This window comes from Sphaeramia orbicularis, chromosome 3 (genome assembly GCF_902148855.1).
Source record: "Sphaeramia orbicularis chromosome 3, fSphaOr1.1, whole genome shotgun sequence".
In the NCBI taxonomy this organism is placed as follows: Eukaryota; Metazoa; Chordata; class Actinopteri; order Kurtiformes; family Apogonidae; genus Sphaeramia; species Sphaeramia orbicularis.
In genome coordinates, this window is record NC_043959.1 from 5,075,246 (window position 1) to 5,095,830 (window position 20,585).

The 20,585-nt window shown below is 39.5% G+C and overlaps 1 protein-coding gene across 10 annotated transcripts in view; it reads right to left on the minus strand.

The window, feature by feature from the left end:
* Positions 1-16,840, minus strand: part of gramd2aa (GRAM domain containing 2Aa) — a 72,444-nt gene extending 55,604 nt beyond the window's left edge. For 3 of the 10 annotated variants that reach the window (XM_030160692.1, XM_030160675.1, XM_030160669.1), the window contains exon 1: positions 16,515-16,839. In XM_030160692.1, the coding sequence (XP_030016552.1) occupies positions 16,515-16,654 (140 nt within the window). In that variant the 5' untranslated portion in view covers positions 16,655-16,839. Of the gene's footprint in view, positions 1-5,345; positions 5,578-9,716; positions 9,937-11,354; positions 11,584-16,514 lie in introns of those variants that run through there. The other 7 variants (XM_030160727.1, XM_030160736.1, XM_030160683.1 and 4 more) reach the window with 6 other exon arrangements.
* Between the last annotated feature and the right edge of the window lie 3,745 nt (positions 16,841-20,585).

Here is a 20,585-nt window from a genome sequence, read left to right on the forward strand (position 1 = left end):
CAGTAAAACCTGTTTTAAGATGGAGAAAAAAAAAAAAAAAAAAAAGTTTGGATTGTCTGGGACTTGAACCCAGGTCCTCTTGCTCCATAGGCAGCTACATGAACCACTGCACTAAGGACAGCCATAGACAGTTGCCCACCAAGAAGAATTTTATAGGGACTTTGTCATTGTTAAAAGTGAAAGTAAACATAGTCTTCAAAAAATCGCCATAATTCCATAACCGTAGGTCATGTCTGAAAAATTCTTTCACTTTTGGATTCTGCAGACTTGTGGGAATTGAGTGAGGTATAACTTTTTATTCAAAAGTCTGGAATGACTGAGTACTAATTGCAGAAACGTAGAGTAACTTTCAAAGGCAGATTGCCAACTTCCTGTTGGAGTTAGCTCATGAGTGTCAGTATATGATTTGTCGGGCTCAATCAGACCAACATTTTGGCATTTGTTTCATGTTTCTGTGACATTCCTACTGGCCGCTAGGGCCGATTTTGTGTGTTTTTTAGTACATAGGTGGCGCTACAGAGTCCATTTTAGCATGCAAGGGGTTAATTTTGATATTGTATGAAAGTGTTCACCAGTCATGACATACATGGCAAATTTGGTGAGTTTTGGAGCATGTTAAGGGGGTCAAATGGCAGTCTAAAGTGGAAAAAGTATGAAAAGAAACAAATTGTTATAAATCAATAACCGTACATCCTATCTCAAAAATTTTTGGATGTGAGAGTTGTGCTGAGTCCCGTGAACACGTAGATATGTCGCATGTGGGGAAAAACTCCAAAGTGAAAAATGAGTTCCAAACATCGCAACTTTGCAGGCTTGTAAAAAAGAAACTAAGACAGTTATGGAAAAGGTGTGAAATCGTTGTATTAAGGAGGGTTCACTCTATCTTTTGGCGCTATTTAGAAGTCAATACCACAAACGGTGTCATCGGAGTTAGTTTTAGAAATTTTATTTTGAAAGGCATATTGCGAAGTTCCTGTTGCAGATAGGTCATGAGTGTCAGTGGATGATTTGTAGAGCATGATCCAACAAAAATTTTGGCACTGGTTTCATGTCTGTACGACATTCCTACTGGCCACTAGGGCAGTTGCCGTTTTTTTCACATAGGTGGCGCTAGAGAGCCCATTTTGGCACCTATGGGGTTAATTTTTTCATTTTATCAAATTTTTCGCCAGGCCTGACATGTGTGCCAAATTTGGTGAGTTTTCGTGCATGTTCAGGGGGTCAAAATCCAGGTCAAAGTGGTGTGTGAATAATAATAATAATATTAAAGCTGCAAGCAGCATTGGGCGGGACCTCGCACCGGGCGTTCCGCCTCCCCCGCGATCCGCCTCCCGTGACCGTCCACACCTCAGCTCCACTCACACCTCTCCGTCCCCATACCAGTTCCCACCCTTTAGTGTCCGTCCTCCTTACATCTGTACAGAACACCAGCGACCCTCTGCTGAAACCACCATCACCTTTAAAATGACACTTTTATTTTGGAAACCCTACTGTGTGCATGTGCATTTGTTTTGTATGTGAGAGAAAGAATCAGTTTGAAAAATGAATTGAAATTGTATGAATAATTGAGCATAAAAGTGATGATGTCTCACATTTAAGGCTTTTATTTTGGAAAAACCCTATTGTGTGAGCATGTGTGTCTGTGAGAAAGAGTACTTTTGAATGAAGAAACATTGTACAAAGAGTTGAGCGGTTGATCATAAAAATGAAAAGAAGTTATGTAATAGAAATTTTGTATTATTGGTATTTGGGGTTTTATTTTGAAAAAATGTACTCCGTGTACTTTTGAATGTGTGCAAAATTTCCAGTATCCAAAATACAATGCAGTAAAACCTGTTTTAAGATGGAGAAAAAAAAAAAAAAAAAAAGTTTGGATTGTCTGGGACTTGAACCCAGGTCCTCTTGCTCCATAGGCAGCTACATGAACCACTACACTAAGGACAGCCATAGACAGCTGCCCACCAAGAAGAATTTTATAGGGACTTTGTCATTGTTAAAAGTGAAAGTAAACATAGTCTTCAAAAAATCGCCATAATTCCATAACCGTAGGTCATGTCTGAAAAATTCTTTCACTTTTGGATTCTGCAGACTTGTGGGAATTGAGTGAGGTATAACTTTTTATTCAAAAGTCTGGAATGACTGAGTACTAATTGCAGAAACGTAGAGTAACTTTCAAAGGCAGATTGCCAACTTCCTGTTGGAGTTAGCTCATGAGTGTCAGTATATGATTTGTCGGGCTCAATCAGACCAACATTTTGGCATTTGTTTCATGTTTCTGTGACATTCCTACTGGCCGCTAGGGCCGATTTTGTGTGTTTTTTAGTACATAGGTGGCGCTACAGAGTCCATTTTAGCATGCAAGGGGTTAATTTTGATATTGTATGAAAGTGTTCACCAGTCATGACATACATGGCAAATTTGGTGAGTTTTGGAGCATGTTAAGGGGGTCAAATGGCAGTCTAAAGTGGAAAAAGTATGAAAAGAAACAAATTGTTATAAATCAATAACCGTACATCCTATCTCAAAAATTTTTGGATGTGAGAGTTGTGCTGAGTCCCGTGAACACGTAGATATGTCGCATGTGGGGAAAAACTCCAAAGTGAAAAATGAGTTCCAAACATCGCAACTTTGCAGGCTTGTAAAAAAGAAACTAAGACAGTTATGGAAAAGGTGTGAAATCGTTGTATTAAGGAGGGTTCACTCTATCTTTTGGCGCTATTTAGAAGTCAATACCACAAACGGTGTCATCGGAGTTAGTTTTAGAAATTTTATTTTGAAAGGCATATTGCGAAGTTCCAGTTGCAGATAGGTCATGAGTGTCAGTGGATGATTTGTAGAGCATGATCCAACAAAAATTTTGGCACTGGTTTCATGTCTGTACGACATTCCTACTGGCCACTAGGGCAGTTGCCGTTTTTTTCACATAGGTGGCGCTAGAGAGCCCATTTTGGCACCTATGGGGTTAATTTTTTCATTTTATCAAATTTTTCGCCAGGCCTGACATGTGTGCCAAATTTGGTGAGTTTTCGTGCATGTTCAGGGGGTCAAAATCCAGGTCAAAGTGGTGTGTGAATAATAATAATAATTAAAGCTGCAAGCAGCATTGGGCGGGACCTCGCACCGGGCGATCCGCCTCCCCCGCGATCCGCCACCCGTGACTGTCGACGCCTCAGCTCCACTCACACCTGTCCGTCCCCATACCAGTTCCCATCCTTTAGTGTCTGTCCTCCTTACATCTGTCCAGAACACCAGCGACCCTCTGCTGAAACCACCATCACCTTTAAAATGAGACTTTTATTTTGGAAACCCTACTGTGTGTATGTGCATTTGTTTTTAATGTGAGAGAAAGAATCAGTTTGCAAAATGAATTGAAATTGTATGAATAAGTGAGTATAAAAGTGATGATTTACCACATTTAAGGCTTTTATTTTGGAAAAACCCTATTGTGTGAGGATGTGTGTCTGTGAGAAAGAGTACTTTTGAATGAAGAAACATTGTACAAACAGTTGAGTGTTTGGTCATAAAAATGAAAAGAAGTTATGTAATAGACATTTTGTATTATTCTTAATTTTGGTTTTATTTTGAAAAAATGTACTCCGTGTACTTTTGAATGTATGCAAAATTTCCAATATCCACAATACAATGCAGTAAAACCTGTTTTAAAATAAAATAAAAAAAAAAAAAAACTTTTGGATTACTTGGGACTTGAACCGGGGTCCTTCGGCTCCACAGGCAGCTACATGAACCACTGCACTACAGAGAGACATGTGAAAATGTGCACCAGCAAGACTTTTATAGGGATTTTGCCATTTGGAAAAGTGAAACTAAACATAGTCTTCAAAAAATCGCTATAATTCCATAACCGTAGGTCGTATCTGAAAAATTCTTTCACTTTTGGATTCTGCAGACTTGTGGATATTCAATGAGGTCTAACTTTTATGTCAAAACTCTGAAATGAATAAGCAGTAATTGCAGAAACGTAGAGTAACTTTCAAAGGCAGATTGCCAACTTCCTGTTGGAGTTAGCTCATTAGTGTCAGTGTATGATTTGTCGGGCTCAATCAGACCAACATTTTGGCATTTGTTTCATGTTTCTGTGACATTCCTACTGGCTGCTAGGGCAGATTTTGTGTGTTTTTTAGTACATAGGTGGCGCTACAGAGTCCATTTTGGCACCCAAGGGGTTAATTTTTGATATTGTATGAAAGTGTTCACCAGCCATGACATACATGGCAAATTTGGTGAGTTTTGGAGCATGTTAAGGGGGTCAAATGGCAGTCTAAAGTGGAAAAAGTATGAAAATAAAAGAATTGTTATAAATCAACAACCATACATCCTATCTCAAAAATTTTTGCATGTGAGCATTGTGCTGAGTCCCATGAACGTGTAGATATGTCACATGTCAGGAAAAACTGCAAAGTGAAAAATGAGTTCCAAACATCACAACTTTGCGGGCTTGTAAAAAAAAAACTAAGACAGTTCCGGAAAAAGTGAGAGATCACTTTTTGAGGAGGTTTCACTCTATCTTTTGATGCTATTTAGAAGTCAATATGACAAACGGTGTCATCGGAGTTAGTTTTAGAAATTTTATTTTGAAAGGCATATTGCGAACTTCCTGTTGGAGTTAGGTCATAAGTGTCAGTGGATGATTTGTAGTGCTTCATCCAACAAGAATTTTGGCACTGGTTTCATGTCTGTACGACATTCCTAGTGGCCACTAGGGCTTTTCCCATTTTTTTCACATAGGTGGCGCTAGAGAGGCCATTTTGGCACCTATGGGGTTAATTTTTACATTTTATCAAATTTTTCGCCAGGCCTGACATGTGTGCCAAATTTGGTGAGTTTTTGAGCATGTTTAGGGGGGCAAATTCCAGTTTAAAGCGTCACGGAAAAATAATAATAATAATAATAATAATAATATAAAAACGAACGAAAAACAATAGGGCCTTGCTTGCAGGCAAGGCCTCTCACTGCGTGAGAGGGCCTTACCTTTCGGCTCGGTCCCTAATAATATAAAAACGAACGAAAAACAATAGGGCCTTGCTTGCAGGCAAGGCCTCTCACTGTGTGAGAGGGCCTTACCTTTCGGCTCGGTCCCTAATTAAATGACTGGTAGGACTGGAGCTGTATCTGTTCTGTTCATTCCTCTCACATGCTCCTGGAAGTCATTTTTCAAACAAACAAATAAACACACACCTGCCTTGTGCTGTGTTTTCCTCTGGGAGAGAGGAAGTTGTTACCACCTGCCCCGGTGTAATTACAGGTACTGATGGAAATAAGGCTCCTTCCTGAACTTTCCACTGTATTATCTCTTATTGGCCAGAAGCTTCACATCAGCCACTGACTTGTTCAAACAACAGGGGCTTCCTGGTCCTGGGGTCACATCTGACTGGTTATCTGTGATCACAGAGGGCCGAATGGGATGTGAAGGGCCTGTTTTAATAGATAAGGAAAAGGTTCATGGGACCTTTCCACCTTAAGCCTGTGGTTAAGGATTCAGGGAGCCTTAGGGCAGAAAAGAAGAACGTCTAGTGCTGCTGTTTACCAGAAAACAATGTCTAAAAGGGGGTGAAGATCTTCAAGACTGTTCGCTTAAACGACGTAGTTGGGTTGGTGTATTGTAATACAGAAGACCCTGTATATTAATTAATTACTGGGTGGTTTTAACCTTTAAAGTTTTCGAAGAATATATATATATATATATATATATATATATATATATATATATATATATACACACACACACACACACACACACACCAGGATACAGACAAAAAATCTAGGCATTATAAACAGTGTTTTTAAATAATCATGGTAATCAGACAGACAGACAGACAGACAGACAGACAGACAGACAGACAGATAGATAGATAGATAGATAGATAGATAGATAGATAGATAGATAGATAGATAGATAGATAGATAGATAGATAGATAGATAGATAGATAGATAGATAGATAGATGTGCTTTATTTATACCTATAACTGGGAACAGAGTGGACAGTATTGGAGACTTGTGACCTTTTTTTTTTAGTGTAGTCAGTGAAAACTAAACTCTTTATGGGACAGCTGAGGGTATTTTGACTCCACACTGTGTTCATGCCTTAAGGTACATCCTTACATAATTCACAGATAGAGAAACATCTGACCAAAACAAACCACTGGTGGGAGAACTTTTTATGGCCACAAAAATTAAGCTATTTAAACTGGCCTACTTTTTTCTACAAAAGTTTTCCTAAAACTAGAACCAGACAAATCATCTAACATATCTAAAATAAATGCACCCCAATGTTTGATTTCCTCTCAGCCATCCTGCTACAACAGCACATCTGTCAGTATGTTATTGTTTCTGTTATAAACTATCTTTCAGGATATAGGTGTATTGTCATGTTGTAGGAGTGAGAGTGAGACAGAATAACCAGACTGATAAGTTTCTGAGGTAAATAAGCAGCAAGACACTGGATCATTGATGTTAAATGTCACGCTGCTGTGGAAAAAGAGTTACGTCTGATGAGCACCAAACACCATAAACCAACATAGTGAATAACATTATTTGCAGGTTGAAATTAAGTTGCCATAAAAGGAAAATTTCTGATATACAGTAACATTGTTCAATGATATGACTTGTGACAAATAAAAGCTCACAATAAAGGGAGCAATTTGCAATTTCTTCTTTACATATCTGTATCACAGTGACAATGATAGTATAAATAATTGGTTAGCCTTGAAATTAAAGGCTTAGTGAGTAATCATTAGTAGCATCTAGTGGTATCTAATGACACACGGCATCTCACCCAATAACATGTAAAATCCCTCATTAGAGCCAGAGTTTTTTGTTTCTTCTGGCGAAATAACTATGGTCCACACACTCAGACATACAGGGGTTGGACAAAATAATGGAAACACCTTAAAAAATCAACAAAATATAATTTAATATGGTGTAGGTCCGCCTTTTGCGGCAATTACAGCCTCAATTCTCCGAGGTATTGATTCATACAACTTGTGAATTGTTTCCAAAGGAATTTTAAGCCATTCTTCAGTTAGAATACCCTCCAACTCTTTTAGAGACGATGGCGGTGGAAATCGACGTCTTACTTGAATCTCTAAAACTGACCATAAATGCTCAATAATGTTGAGGTCTGGGGACTGTGCCGGCCATACGAGATGCTCAACTTCATTAGAATGTTCCTCATGCCATTCTTTAACAATTCTAGCTGTGTGGATTGGGGCATTATCATCTTGAGGTGAAGGTGTTTCCATTATTTTGTCCAACCCCTGTAGTAGGCGTCAGTGAAATATGAAGCTACTGGAGAAACATGGCAGTGCAACACAGTGAACTACACTGAGCCGAGCCCCTCTTTCTCATTCACTTCTTATTTTCATGTTTGATTATACACTAATGAAAAGATAATAGACTATCACAAAACAAAAGCAAAGACCATGGACAGATTAAAAGCACATGCCAATGTGACACAATATAGCAGCCACATGATGTCTATTTGTCAACAATAAATTCACTGTCTCTGCTTCATAAAACAAATGTCACCAATTGAACTTATAATGAGCTGCCATCTTGTCCTCTCAAGCTGAATGTATCCTGCTGCCTTTTTATTGACATAAATGTGAACTGAAAGACCTCCAGCTCTCTGGTTCACCTGTTCCACACTGTCCTTGTCTCAGGAGACAGACATTCTGTGCTGTCACAAGACATCCTCCAATCCAATAAACTGTAATCTTGTTAGGGTTGTTAGCCACTGAGGTTGTTGTTGGAAGAGTCATTGGACTCTTTGAGCCACGGTGTTGTTTCATCACTCTGTGCTAAGTAGCTGCTGGGGTAAAATGGAAATACAACAACCTTTTTTCTAAGAAATTTCACTTTTCTAAAAGTAAGGTAGTGTTGAATATTAAAATTTTGATGTCAACCCTACATTTCATGTTATCACTCAGGCTAATCATGCTTTTAACACTAAAAGACTCACGGCAAGTTTTGTTACAACTTCCAAATGATTTTCCTGTCTTTCCCAATTGGTTTATCTATTATATAATGATCTTCTGCATTTTGTATTTTTCAGTGAAAATCAGGTATTTTCTATATTTAAATTACTCATCATGTAGATGTTCATAAAAGCTTGGAGTAATTATTATTAGTCTAGATCAAATCAGCAATAAATGAGGGAAAAGTGACTTTTTCAGCAAAGATAACAATAACTGAACATTAAACAAGTGTCTCCATTGACTGTCATTTATCAGACTCCATGAGTTTTAGGGTGAATTAATGTTGTAGAAGATGATGGTGTTTCCATGTTCACTACAGAGCCTCTGAACATCAAAATGGGTCATATCTGATGACCACGAAAAGATGACAAACTGCATTTTACCTCAATTATTTAGATGTATTGATAGGATTAGTGAATCAACAGGAATGAAACATTTTAGATCAGTAGATGCTTTTGGTTGGCGGTGGATGTTTAGATATTTATAGATTAATAATTATCAGCATTAGTAATCAACATTATCTCAGCCAGTGGCATGATATCATACAGGTATAAAGCCGATAAACAAAATGAACAACAACCGAGTACTACTGTAGCTTCATCACTGAACAATATGATGCCAAGTAGGCTGTATAAAAAGGGATTATTTTACAAGAATCTGGCTATATTGTTATTATTAGAGAAAATAAAGCTTGTGTGCATAAGATAAAAGATGTCTTGGAGCTCAAATGCAAATAATCCATTCTAATGCAATGTCATTTTGCAGTTTGTGTACATATATTAAAATATGTTTCCACACTCAACCTTTTGGCCACAGTGCAGCTGTCAGAGGATTTCTGACAACTGTATAACCATATTTTCGACTGACATTTAAGAGTATATGAAGGAACACCAGCACCCGCCTTCGGACTCTGACAGACTATATACACTGCTTCAGTCCTCCTGAAATAGCCTTTCAGTTGAGCCTTTGAAGAGCAAGGTCAAGTGTTTTCAGCCTCACGCCTGGAAAAATTTTTCTACTGAGGGCTAACATGTGAGCAGCTGTTTAGACACCGGTTGAGACTATTTGAGAAAACATCTATTTTTGTCAACAGCCAGTGTTTCTGTTGTGTAGCTCGCTCACTTTTCTATGTCTACATATTCCCAACTCAATTCCCAACTACTTTATATGCAAACATTACTGTAAACTAACATTAAACTTAAACCTGCGCTTTTATTATTATTGTACCTATCAAATAGTAGCAGGGAATAGTGAATTTCACATTTTACTCATTTTGTCTAGTTAGTCTATTCGTATTAAACTTCTGTATAAGACTTATAAATGTACGTTTATTTACTGAGTTACCCATTTGTACCACTTAACGTTTTAGTAACTACAGCCAAAACTACACTAATCTCGAAACGGCGTCAATGTTTTGAAGGGGCGCCATGCTGAATACGGAACTAACATTGCTACCCTTCAAAAATAAAAGCGTAAAGTCTTTTTTTTTTTTTTTTTTTTTTTTTAAACCAAAACATCCGTTTCCATACACTGGAACGTGTATGGTAGCATAAAACAATGCTCGATTATACATGTCTTACCATTTTGAAAGCTATAGCCAATAATTAGTAAAATAAACATTCAAAAAGCCTAATTTCAACCGATGTATGTTTTATACTGAAATTCAGAGCGGATGTGCTAATCCTTCTACCGCTAGCTTGAAAATGTCTGTCATCTCTTACCTGTAGATCACGAACTATTGCGACTTTTACCGTTGTGTAGTCACCCTGGAAGTCCACAGAAGAAGTCAGGTGTGAGCCGCATTCGTCTGGTAAAGCATTTCGTCTATTTGTCCTGGAAAATATCACTGACGTTCGGTTTTGGATAAAGTTAAAATGGAGCTGGAGCAGTGAGTGTGTGGAGCCTCGTAGCGTGTGTCCGACCGGCAGCGGAGGTGGGCCGAGCTTTACCTCCAACCCGGTGTGGGCTGAGTACACCCGGCCAGGAGATTACAGCCGCATGTTTACATCCACAGTCACACAACTCACCAAGACTGCTTCATTATCTGCATCACTACAATAGGCTAGTGTTTTAACCCTTGTGCCCTCCTCGAGACACAAAAGTGACTAAAGTGTATATATGCAAACAAGCAAAATTGCTTATATGTATGTGTGTGTGTGTGTATATATATATATATATATATATATATATATATATATATATAAACACACATACGAGGGCCGTTCAATAAGTTCATGGCCTCACCCAGACCAGAACAACACAGACTGATAATTTATATTTTATTTTTCAACATAATCTCCATTTACAGCAATGCACTTGGTCCATCGATGTTCAAGCATCACTATCCCATCACGAAAGAATGTAACATCCTGTATTATAACAACCAGTATTTCTGGGTGAGGCCATGAACTTATTGAACGGCCCTCGTATATATATATATATATATATATATATATATATATATATATATATATATATATATATATATATATATATACACAGGCACTGACCAGCCTTGGCGGAGGTCTGCGTTCTCCGAGTGCTTCTAGTTTGAAATATAAAATACAAAAATTAAATATTTTCCATTTGATAGAGTTCAAGGTTATTGTTATTAATTTCCATCAGGAAAGAGCATAATTTGTACTCAGGTCCCACTGCAACAAGGTAAGAAATAAAAGGTAAAGGTTAAAAAAAAAAGAAAGAAAGAAAGAAGAAACAGTAAAGGTATCTAAAAACAGACACATAAAAACACATGCATAAGTAAAAGCACATAAAAAAAAAAAAAAACATTCACCATTAAAAAAAGTCATTCCCTTGCTTCCGAGCAAGATAAAGTGCATTGGTGGTGATTAGAGTCTTGGATATGTCAAAGATTACCACTAAATTGGGTTTGATTGCATTAGTATTTTTCATGTAGTGTCAGATACCCCCTTTGGACAGATTTGCAGCCAGAAATGCTCCCTTAAAACCAGATTTTTTAATCTTCTAACTGCCATTACAGTATATAACCATAGATTCTGTAATGTCAACATTTCATTTTGAAGAAAAGTAGTGACATTTGATATTTTACTGTATTACACCAGATTCAACAATCTTACAATTGTAAGCTGATGCATGAATTTCTTGAATTTTTTAGTTATATTATGGACCCATATAACTGTCAGAGGGTTGCTCATAGAGAGTGAACATATGTAGAATTATTTCTCCTTAAAATGATGTGTTTTTTACAATTATTAAACAATAATGGCTGCTGTTAATGGTTGTTGTTATGACGGAGTGAGTGAATGAACTCCCACATGCAGTTCTGAAGGGAGTGTTTTATTAATAGAGCCATAAATGTGAGGAGAAAAACCCAAAACCTGAGGGTAGAAACAGCAGAGTTCGCAGGGAATCGGGATCAGGGTGGTTGGAGTCCGGGAGAATCTGTGATATGGGCAAGGTATGAGGTAAAAGTCTGGGTGTGTCTATGGAGGTCTGTGAAGCAATGATCTGGCACCACACTGGAGCAGTGGAGCCCCTTATATAGGTCCCTGAAGGAGACGTGCTCCAGGTGCGGTGCCAGCAGGTGATGATGATGAGTCTGAGGGAGGGTTCAGTGGCAACGCATGAGCGCACTGTGACAGTTGTAAGGACTTAGTTACAAGTAAATCAAAGTAAATAAATAGTGACAATAAAAACTAAGTGCAAATGAATGAAGGGGAATAAAAGTAATAACTAATAAAAAGAGTGTGCATCTGTGTGTTTTTTTGGTCCATTGAAGTAGCCTCAAAGAAATGTAGCTTCATTTAAATAGTATTTTACCTATAAAGACCCAAACATCCATCATTAACTAAAAGCATCTATTGATGTAAAATGTTTAATACCTGTTGATCCACTAATCCTTTAAATACATGTAAATAATTGGTGTAAAATGCAGTTTGCCATCTTTTCATCGTCATCAGATATGACCAATTTGGACATTCAGAGGCTCCGTAGGGAATGTAGAAACACCATCATCTTCTGCAACATTGATTTGCCAGTATGACCCATGGAGCTGGATCAGTGACAATGGATGGAGACATTAGTTTTTACATTCATTTATTGATATCTTTCCTGAAAAAGTCACTTTTTCTTTCGTTTTTTTCTGATTTAATCTAATAACCTTTGAATTTACTTTGAGCTTTCATGAACATCTATATGATCAGTAAATTAAATTTAGGAAAATACATGATTTACACTGAAAAATACAAAATGCAGAGGAAAATATTATAATAAATGGTGAGGAAAGGTACGGAAGCTTATTGCATTCACACAAAAAAATAAATTTGGCTCGGTTTTTCTGAATTAACAAGATAATTATCTCATAATTACGAGAAAAAATAAGTTTAAAAAAAATCAGCGCTGTTTTTCTGAATTTACGAGACACTGTTTTCTGAAAAAAAAAAAATTGCTCTGTTTTTCTGAGTTTACGAGATACTGTTTTCTGAAAAAAAGAATAAATTTGCTCTGTTTTTCTGAGTTTATGAGATACTGTTTTCTGAAGAAAAAAAAAAATTCGGCTCTGTTCATCTGTGTCAGTGGGACAGTGGTCCCTGATCCAGGCAGGAGCTCCTTCTACCTGTGCTGCTGAAAACCTCTCAGGGGAGCATGAAGTTGTTTCCGTTCTCGTAACCGGTTCCATTTACAGATCATGGAACTAGTTTCGTTTACAGAACTCAGTACCAAGCTGTGCTCCGACCTCCAACCCCAGCTTCGCGCACGTAACAAGCCCTCCAAGCACACCGGCGTGCAAGCCCGAGAGGAGCAGGTGCTCGGAGCCTGTAGCCCGGCTTCCTGGAGGGCACAACGTGGTGATGGGAGTTGGCATTAATGAAGTCAAATAAAATGACATTCGCCAGCATTAAAGAAAATATAAACAGCAGAAGAGTGCAAATGTGTATTAATTTATTTGTCAGACCTGATGGAAACTAGATCCGTAGAGGAGCGGCTTGGTGTACCGGTTGGCCCCTCCCCCCCCAGATAGCTTTTCCATCAAGTCCAGGTGGAAAGCTATCTGGGAGGGGGGGGATCATGTTGCACCACCTATGTACTAAAAAACACACAAAAACTGCCCTAGCGGCCAGTAGGAATGTCACAGACACATGAAACAAATGCCAAAATGTTGGTCTGATTGAGCCCAACAAACTCATACACTGACACCCATGAGCTAACTCCAACAGGAAGTTGGCAATCTGCCTTTCAAAGTGACTCTGCGTTTCTGCAATTACTGCTTATTCATTTCTGACTTTTTTTTTTTTTTGTACAAAAGTTATACTTCATTAAATTCCCTCAAGTCTGCAGAATCCAAAAATGAAAGAATATTGGAGATAGGACCTACGGTTATGGAATAATCGCAATTTCTTTCAAGAGTACTGTTTTTTTCACTTCAACAGATTGTCCTCTCTGTTATGAGGCCTAATAATCACTCAAGAGTAAAGTGATTGTGTAGTGTGGTGGATAATGCATTAGACTGTCACACAGAAGACCAGGGTTCAATCCCTGGATGAAGCTGAGTGCCCCCCCCGCCCCCCCCAAAGCCAAAATGGACTCTGTAGCGCCACCTATGTAGTAAAAAACACACAAAAACTGCCCTAGTGGCCAGTAGGAATGTCACAGAGACATGAAACAAACGTCAAAATGTTGGTCTGATTGAGCCTGACAAATCATACAGTGACACCCATGAGCTAACGCCAACAGGAAGTTGGCAATCTGCCTTTCAAAGTGACCCTAAATTCCTGTGATTACTGCTTATTCATTTCTGACTTACTTCACTTACCTACTTACTTCACACAAGTTATACATCATTAAATCCCCACAAGTCTGCAGAATCCAAAAGTGAAAGAATTTTTGAGATAGGACCTACAGTTATGGAATAATTGTGATTTGTGTGAAGAGTACTTTAACTTTTATTTATCACTTAGACAGATTGTCCTCTCTGTTATAAGGCCTAATAATCAGTTAATAGTAATGGGACTGGTTAGTGGAAATTGATTTGGACTTGTCACACAGAGGACCAGAGTCTGATTCCTAGGTGGAGCTGACTTTTTTTTTCCCTTTATGAATGAATATAAACAGAGGTTTGCTGCATTTCATTGTGGGTATGTGACAATTTGCACACAGTGGAAAAAGTACACACAGTATGTTTTTTCAAAATTAAAGCCTGATTAAAAATAACAAATAATGACTATCAAGTAACTTCTTTTCATTTTTATGACCAAACGCTCAACTGTTTGTACAATGTTTCTTCATTAAAAATTACTCTCTCACAGACACACATGCTCACACAATAGGGGTTTTCCTAAATAATAGCCTTACATGTGGTAAATCACTTTTATACTCAATTATTCATACAATTTCAATTCATTTTTCAAACTGATTCTGTCTCTCACACACACGCACATATGCACAGTAGGGTTTTCAAAATAAAAGTCTCATTTAAAGGTGATGGTGGTGTCAGCAAAGGGTTGCTGCAGTTCTGCAGGGATGTAAGGAAGACGGACACAAAAGGGTGGGAGCTGGTATTGGGACGGAGAGGTGTGAGTGGAGCCGAGGCGTCAACGGTCACAGGAGGCGGAACGCACGGGAGGCAGAACGCACGAGAGGCAGAATGCCTGGTGTGAGGTCCCGCCCAATGCTGCTTGCAGCTTTAATTTTTGTCTTGTCTTTTTTTTTTTTCTACTTGTCTTGTCCAGCGTCCTAACAGCAGAATGGTAGTCTGGCTGCCTTTTGGTGCTGAACAAATTTGCTTTGCCAAGGGTAACTTCATAAAGTATATGAAGCTCCACTTGATATTCTACTGTGTTATGAGTTTTGTTGAACCACACTTCAATGCCAGACCTGACATGGGGGGGGGGGGGGGGGGGGGGGGTGAAGGGGAGAGAGCAAGAGAGAAGAAGGTAGTGAAACCCTCACAAGGAAGTATCAACAATACAAACAGTAACAACCATGGTGATAATTATAATGGTAACAGTAACTACAACCAGAACTGAGTAAACTGGGCAGAAGAGAGAGAGAGAAAAAACAAAACAAATAAAACAACAACAAAAAATACAATAAAATACATAAGACCTATTAAATGATGAATATAAGAAAAGAAAGCATGAACAAAATATCATATACCACATTAGCACAAATAAAACCTGTAACAAATAATATCAGTAACAAATCCACACAACATCAGCTGTTCACATTCATCTGCTGTGACAGAGTGAACCAGGCAAAGAGACTGAGGTGAAGAACACAGACATGCAACTGCAACCGCACTCCCTCCAAGGATCAGGGACCGACACAGAGGGCCCCAAGGCCCGGCCAACTAGCAGACACCACAGAGAGGGGGGATCCAGCCCACCCCCCCAAGATATGACAGTGCGCCCGCCCCAAAGATGGTTGAGGGAGGCCCCCGCCAGAGGCCCCACAGCAGCCAAGCACAGGCCCCAGGGGGCCAGGGATGCCAGCCGTCACCATCACGCCGGGGGCAGGCCACCCAGGGGCAAGCGAGGCGCCGGTACCCGAGTCCCACGAGCCCAGGAGCCACCTGTCTCCCCAGGCAGGGGGTCCCACCCAGCACACCGGGCAGCTGGGCCGGCCCAGACAGCCACACGCTGCGGGCCAGTGCGCACCCCGGTGCCATGGCCAAGCGCCCCGGAGGCCCATTCCCCCACCCCTACCCCCCATCCCACCAAGCCCAACCCCCAAGCCCCACACGCCCTCCAGTCCCCCACTCACCTACACAAGCATATGCGCACACACCCACTGACACCCAGACACACACACACACCACCCATCCCACGTGTTCAACCACTCACACACACACACCCACATGCACAAACACCTCCACCTATGCACATACACCCACCTACCTACATGCACGCCCACGCGCACACACCAACAAGTACACACATAACCACACATGTACCCACACCCATCAACAGCCCCTCCCACCCACCTGCACACACACCTGCATGCACCAGACATGCGTATCCGGAGCATTTTTGCATTTTTCGGTGTAAATCAGATATTTTTCTATGTTTAATTCAATGATCACGTAGATATTCATAAAAGCTCAGTAAATTCAAAGGTTATTAGATTGGATCAGAAATAAATGAGGGAAAAGAAGTGTCTCCATCCACTGTCATTTATCAAACTCCATGGGTTTTACTGGTGAATCAATGAAGTAGAAGATGACAGTGTTTCCATGCTCACGATGGAGCCTCTGAATGTCCAAATTGGTCATATCTGATGACTATGAAAATATGACAAACTGTATTTTACACCAATGATTTACATGAATTAATAGGATTAGTGGTTGTAAACTTATTAAACACTTCAGATCAGTAGATACTTTTGGTTAGCAGTGGATGTTTGGGTCTTTATGGGTTAAAGTCCTGATTCCTGGACTCAATTCATCATCACTTTTTCTCTTTATCTGATTTCATCGTAAAACATAAGAGGATTTGCCAGCCTTTCTGGATCTGTCTTCTTCTTCTGTGGTGTGGACTCACCTTGCTCTGCTGGCTGCTATCCTCTGGCTGCAGTTACCATGAAGGTGACGGCAGTGGGGGAGTGGGTAGTATCTGTCCTGGCCTTGGGCCTCGTCGGCGGGCAGGGCCTTAGGGCTGGCTGCGTAGATAGTGCATCCCATGAACACCTCCTGGAAGTCGCCGTCGATGTTCAATACAGCAAGTAGAGAAGAGCTGTCCTCAAGGTATCCTTCCTGTGAGCGGCCTGTCCTGTCCTGATGCCAGACAGCTGCTCTGTGGAAAAGCCATTGGCTCAGCACATTGCTGTCTTAACCCCTCCTTCTCTTTGAATCTCTTCACCAGCCAACCTCATTCTCCCTCTCCCTCCCCCTCCCTCTCCCTCTCTTACTCCAGCCCTCCTCCTCCTCCTCCTCATCATCCCTCACCCGAGCATAGAGGATAATCAGATTTCACATTTACACTCACCAAAATCATCCCCAGCGTAATCACGCTCTGTCACTGATGTTGCATTATGCTAATGCACATGGCATACTCTTGTCTGAGAAGCATTAGGGCCAGTTAAAAATATCCTACCAGGACAGTAGTGAACACTGCAGCAGCAGATAAAGTTTTGAGACTGGTTAGTGATGCCAAGTGCATTGCCATTTAAGATGATTTTCACTACACATTAACCTTTTCACATTTACCCTTTTCATGGAACATTTGCTTATAATGGAAGAACTGTGAGGTCAAAAAGACCAGAAAGGAGTAGCTTCGAGTGTCTGTTTCATGCAGCTAAAACACAACTTAAACTACACCAGTTTGAACTTATCTGAAATATAACCCAAAGACTTGCTTGACAGTGATACATGTAGTATTTCAGCTTTGAAGATGGTCAGGGATGACCTTGAAGTATTATTACCGTGTTTGGAATAGAGTTTTATTATATAGTTAAACTGAGTGTATAACCACAAGGGCAAACTGATAAGAATAAAGTTTCAGAGTCAAAGAAAGTGACAAAGTGATTTATAAAAAACATAAATAATAATAATTTAAAAAAAAAAAGCACTGGCATTGCTTTTACCATGACACAGCCCTGAAGTAAATGAATGGAGTTTGACGTTGGAACAGCAGCGTTTCTTCTACATGGGTGAGATCAATTCTGAAGCTTATGAAGATATAAAATGAGGTCGTGTTATTATGTGTACTACTGTTTGTTGATCCACAGTTCAGACTAAACTGTGACAGTTTTGACCTTGTTCGTTCGATTCCAGACAGATCTATAGTGCAGATATTGACAACACAAACTGTACATAAAAAACATGTGATTTGTTATTTTACTGTGGCTGTTTTCTGTCTAAAAACAGAGCTAAGCAAACAGAGCTATAATGTAAACTATCAGCTGACACAACACATGAATATTATAAGACACAGTGCTATTTTGAGGTTTTTGGGGGTTTTTTGTTCAAAGGAGACAATTTGATCTTTGACCTTTGTACTTCTAATTCTGTGAGTGATACAGTCTGTGGAAAACAGTGTTCTGAAAGTTACTTCCAAACTGTAATCCATTATAGTAATCCTGCTCAGTACGAGAGGAACCACAGGTTCAGACATTTGGTGTATGTGCTTGGCTGAGGAGCCAATGGTGTGAAGCTACTCTCTGCTACTGTTACTTGTTACTGTTATTTAAAAGTAATTCCTTACCTTACAATATTACTGTCTCAGAATTTTAATGTATTACATGACTCCTGTATTACTTTTGAATTACATACAGACTCTGGTCAAAAATGGTGCGTGCGCAGTAGAACACAATCCCACCCCAATACAAGAGATAGGAGAGCTTTGAGAATCATAAATTTGCTCCCGTAAGTACATGTGGATGGATACCTCAGTAAGTAATGCTATGGTCTACATCACAGGAGTATTCAAATCTGGTCCTCGAGTATCCTGCATGTTTTAGAAATTTCCCTCTTCCAGCACACCTGGTTCAAGTAATGATCAGCTCATCATCAAACTCTGCAGAAGCCTGATAACTATGTTTTACTGCTCTCACACTGAGTTTCTCCTTTTCGGATGCTAGACAGCTAGCTAACACGTGTGATGTATTCTCCAGTGATGACAAGATGGTCCATTATTACCTCCGCCAAGGAGGTTATGTTTTTGCTGGCGTTGGTTTGTCTGTCTGTCTATCTGTCTGTCTGTCCGTGTGCAAGATAACTCAAAAAGTTATGGACGGATTTGGATGAAAATTTCAGGAAATGTTGATACTGGCACAAGGAACAAATGATTAAATTTTGGTGGTGATCGGGGGGGGGGGGGGGGGGGGGGGGTGCACTGATCTGCCTTGGTGGAGGTCTGTGCTCTCCAAGTGCTTTTCTAGTCTTGTTTATTGAATTCCAGCATCACTTTTGGAACGTGTAAAAGACAAATGATGTTCAAGGTGACAATAGCTGTGACAAAAGTTGTAAGTTCTGCACAAACCCACTTCTTCATCTCATTCCCTTCACACAGTATTCCCCGCACATGCAGTGCACTCTCTGTGCAAAAAGTCAAAACACTATTTATATTTTACCACAAGACAGCACCAAACAACTACAAATGAACACTAATAAAACTTCAGTTCACTCAAATGTGTAGGCAGAATAGATGTAATTGCTTCCAGGTGTGCTGGAAGAGGGAAATATCTAAAACATGCAGGATACTGGCCCTCGAGGACCAGATTTGAACACCCCTGGAATCTACGATGTTCGAAATCCCAACAGGCATGCTTGCATTTTTTTCAACATTTTACTTGTTCAAATGGGGCATGGTGCCAAGGATGCCGGGAAATATATCAGCAATTGATATAGAATTCTAACTAGTCATAGAAACGTTAGCTTACCTTGTCATTGATCACAGGGATCATGCTAACTAGCTTCTTGAAAGCTGGGTTAGGGTTAGTAATAAGCATACATCCATGTCACGAATGTACTGTCTTCTGCCATCTTCACCCATTGGCTGACCACCATCAGGAAATAGAACTTTCCAGCTGCATTTTTGATTCTATAATGTCTTGTGGTTTTGCTGTTTTCGTTTTTTCTTCATTTGAGCAATTAAACTATGGGCAAAAAGTGTGTTGTAACGCAAGTGCTATTGAACTGGTACTGAGTAAAATATTACTGAAAATTGACTACTAATGCCTTACACCACTGCATTACAGCAAAAAGTAATCTGTTTCTGTAATGCATTACTTTTGTAATGTGTTACTCTCAACACTGGTGGAGACATAGCATTAATTGTGGAGGTGGTTGTGGCAGATTTAGGTGGGTTTTGGTTCATGACTTCACTGTGCTATTGATAATTTGGAATATTGTATAATTCCTTTATACAGTGCAGCTATTGACAACACAAAGTGTACAGAAAGCAGATGATTTGTGGTTTTATCGTGGTTGTTTTCTGTTTAAAAACAGCTAACAGAGCTACAATGTAAACTATCAGCTGACAGAGCATGTGAAATTATATGACAGAGTGTTTGAAGAGAAAACTTGATGACATATAACACAGATGTGAGTGATACAGTCTGTGAGAGGTTGAGTTAGACCCTGGTGTTTTTGGTTGATGTGAGTACATTCTGATTCGCAGCCTCCCCTGCTGCTGAAAGTTTAGAATATCAGTAGTGGTATGAATAGTAATGGCTCTATGGCAGTGTTTTTCAACATTGGAGTTGGGACCTTACATAGCTTCGCCTGGAATTCAAATGGGGTCGCCTGAAATTTCTAGTAATTGATGAAAAAAACAAAAAGAAAAAACTTACTAATAAAAATATATGGTGAGTTGAGAGACAATGACAATACATAAAAACATGACAAACTCTGATGCTGAAACTGGAGCACTGTGGTACTGTTTATCTTTCAAATGTTCATTGTGCCTGGTTTAAGATGCTGCAGCTCTTTCACAATTCATAGTTTGAGTTCTTGTTTGTTCGGTATTAATTGTCAGCCTCGTAAATCCAAGCTGGACTGACTGTACATATCCTGACCAAGGAAAATAAAATTCTCGTTTTATGCAGTAATCTACACCTGGCTTTTCTGCCTCTGTCCATAATAATATACATTATATAGACTAAATGTCATC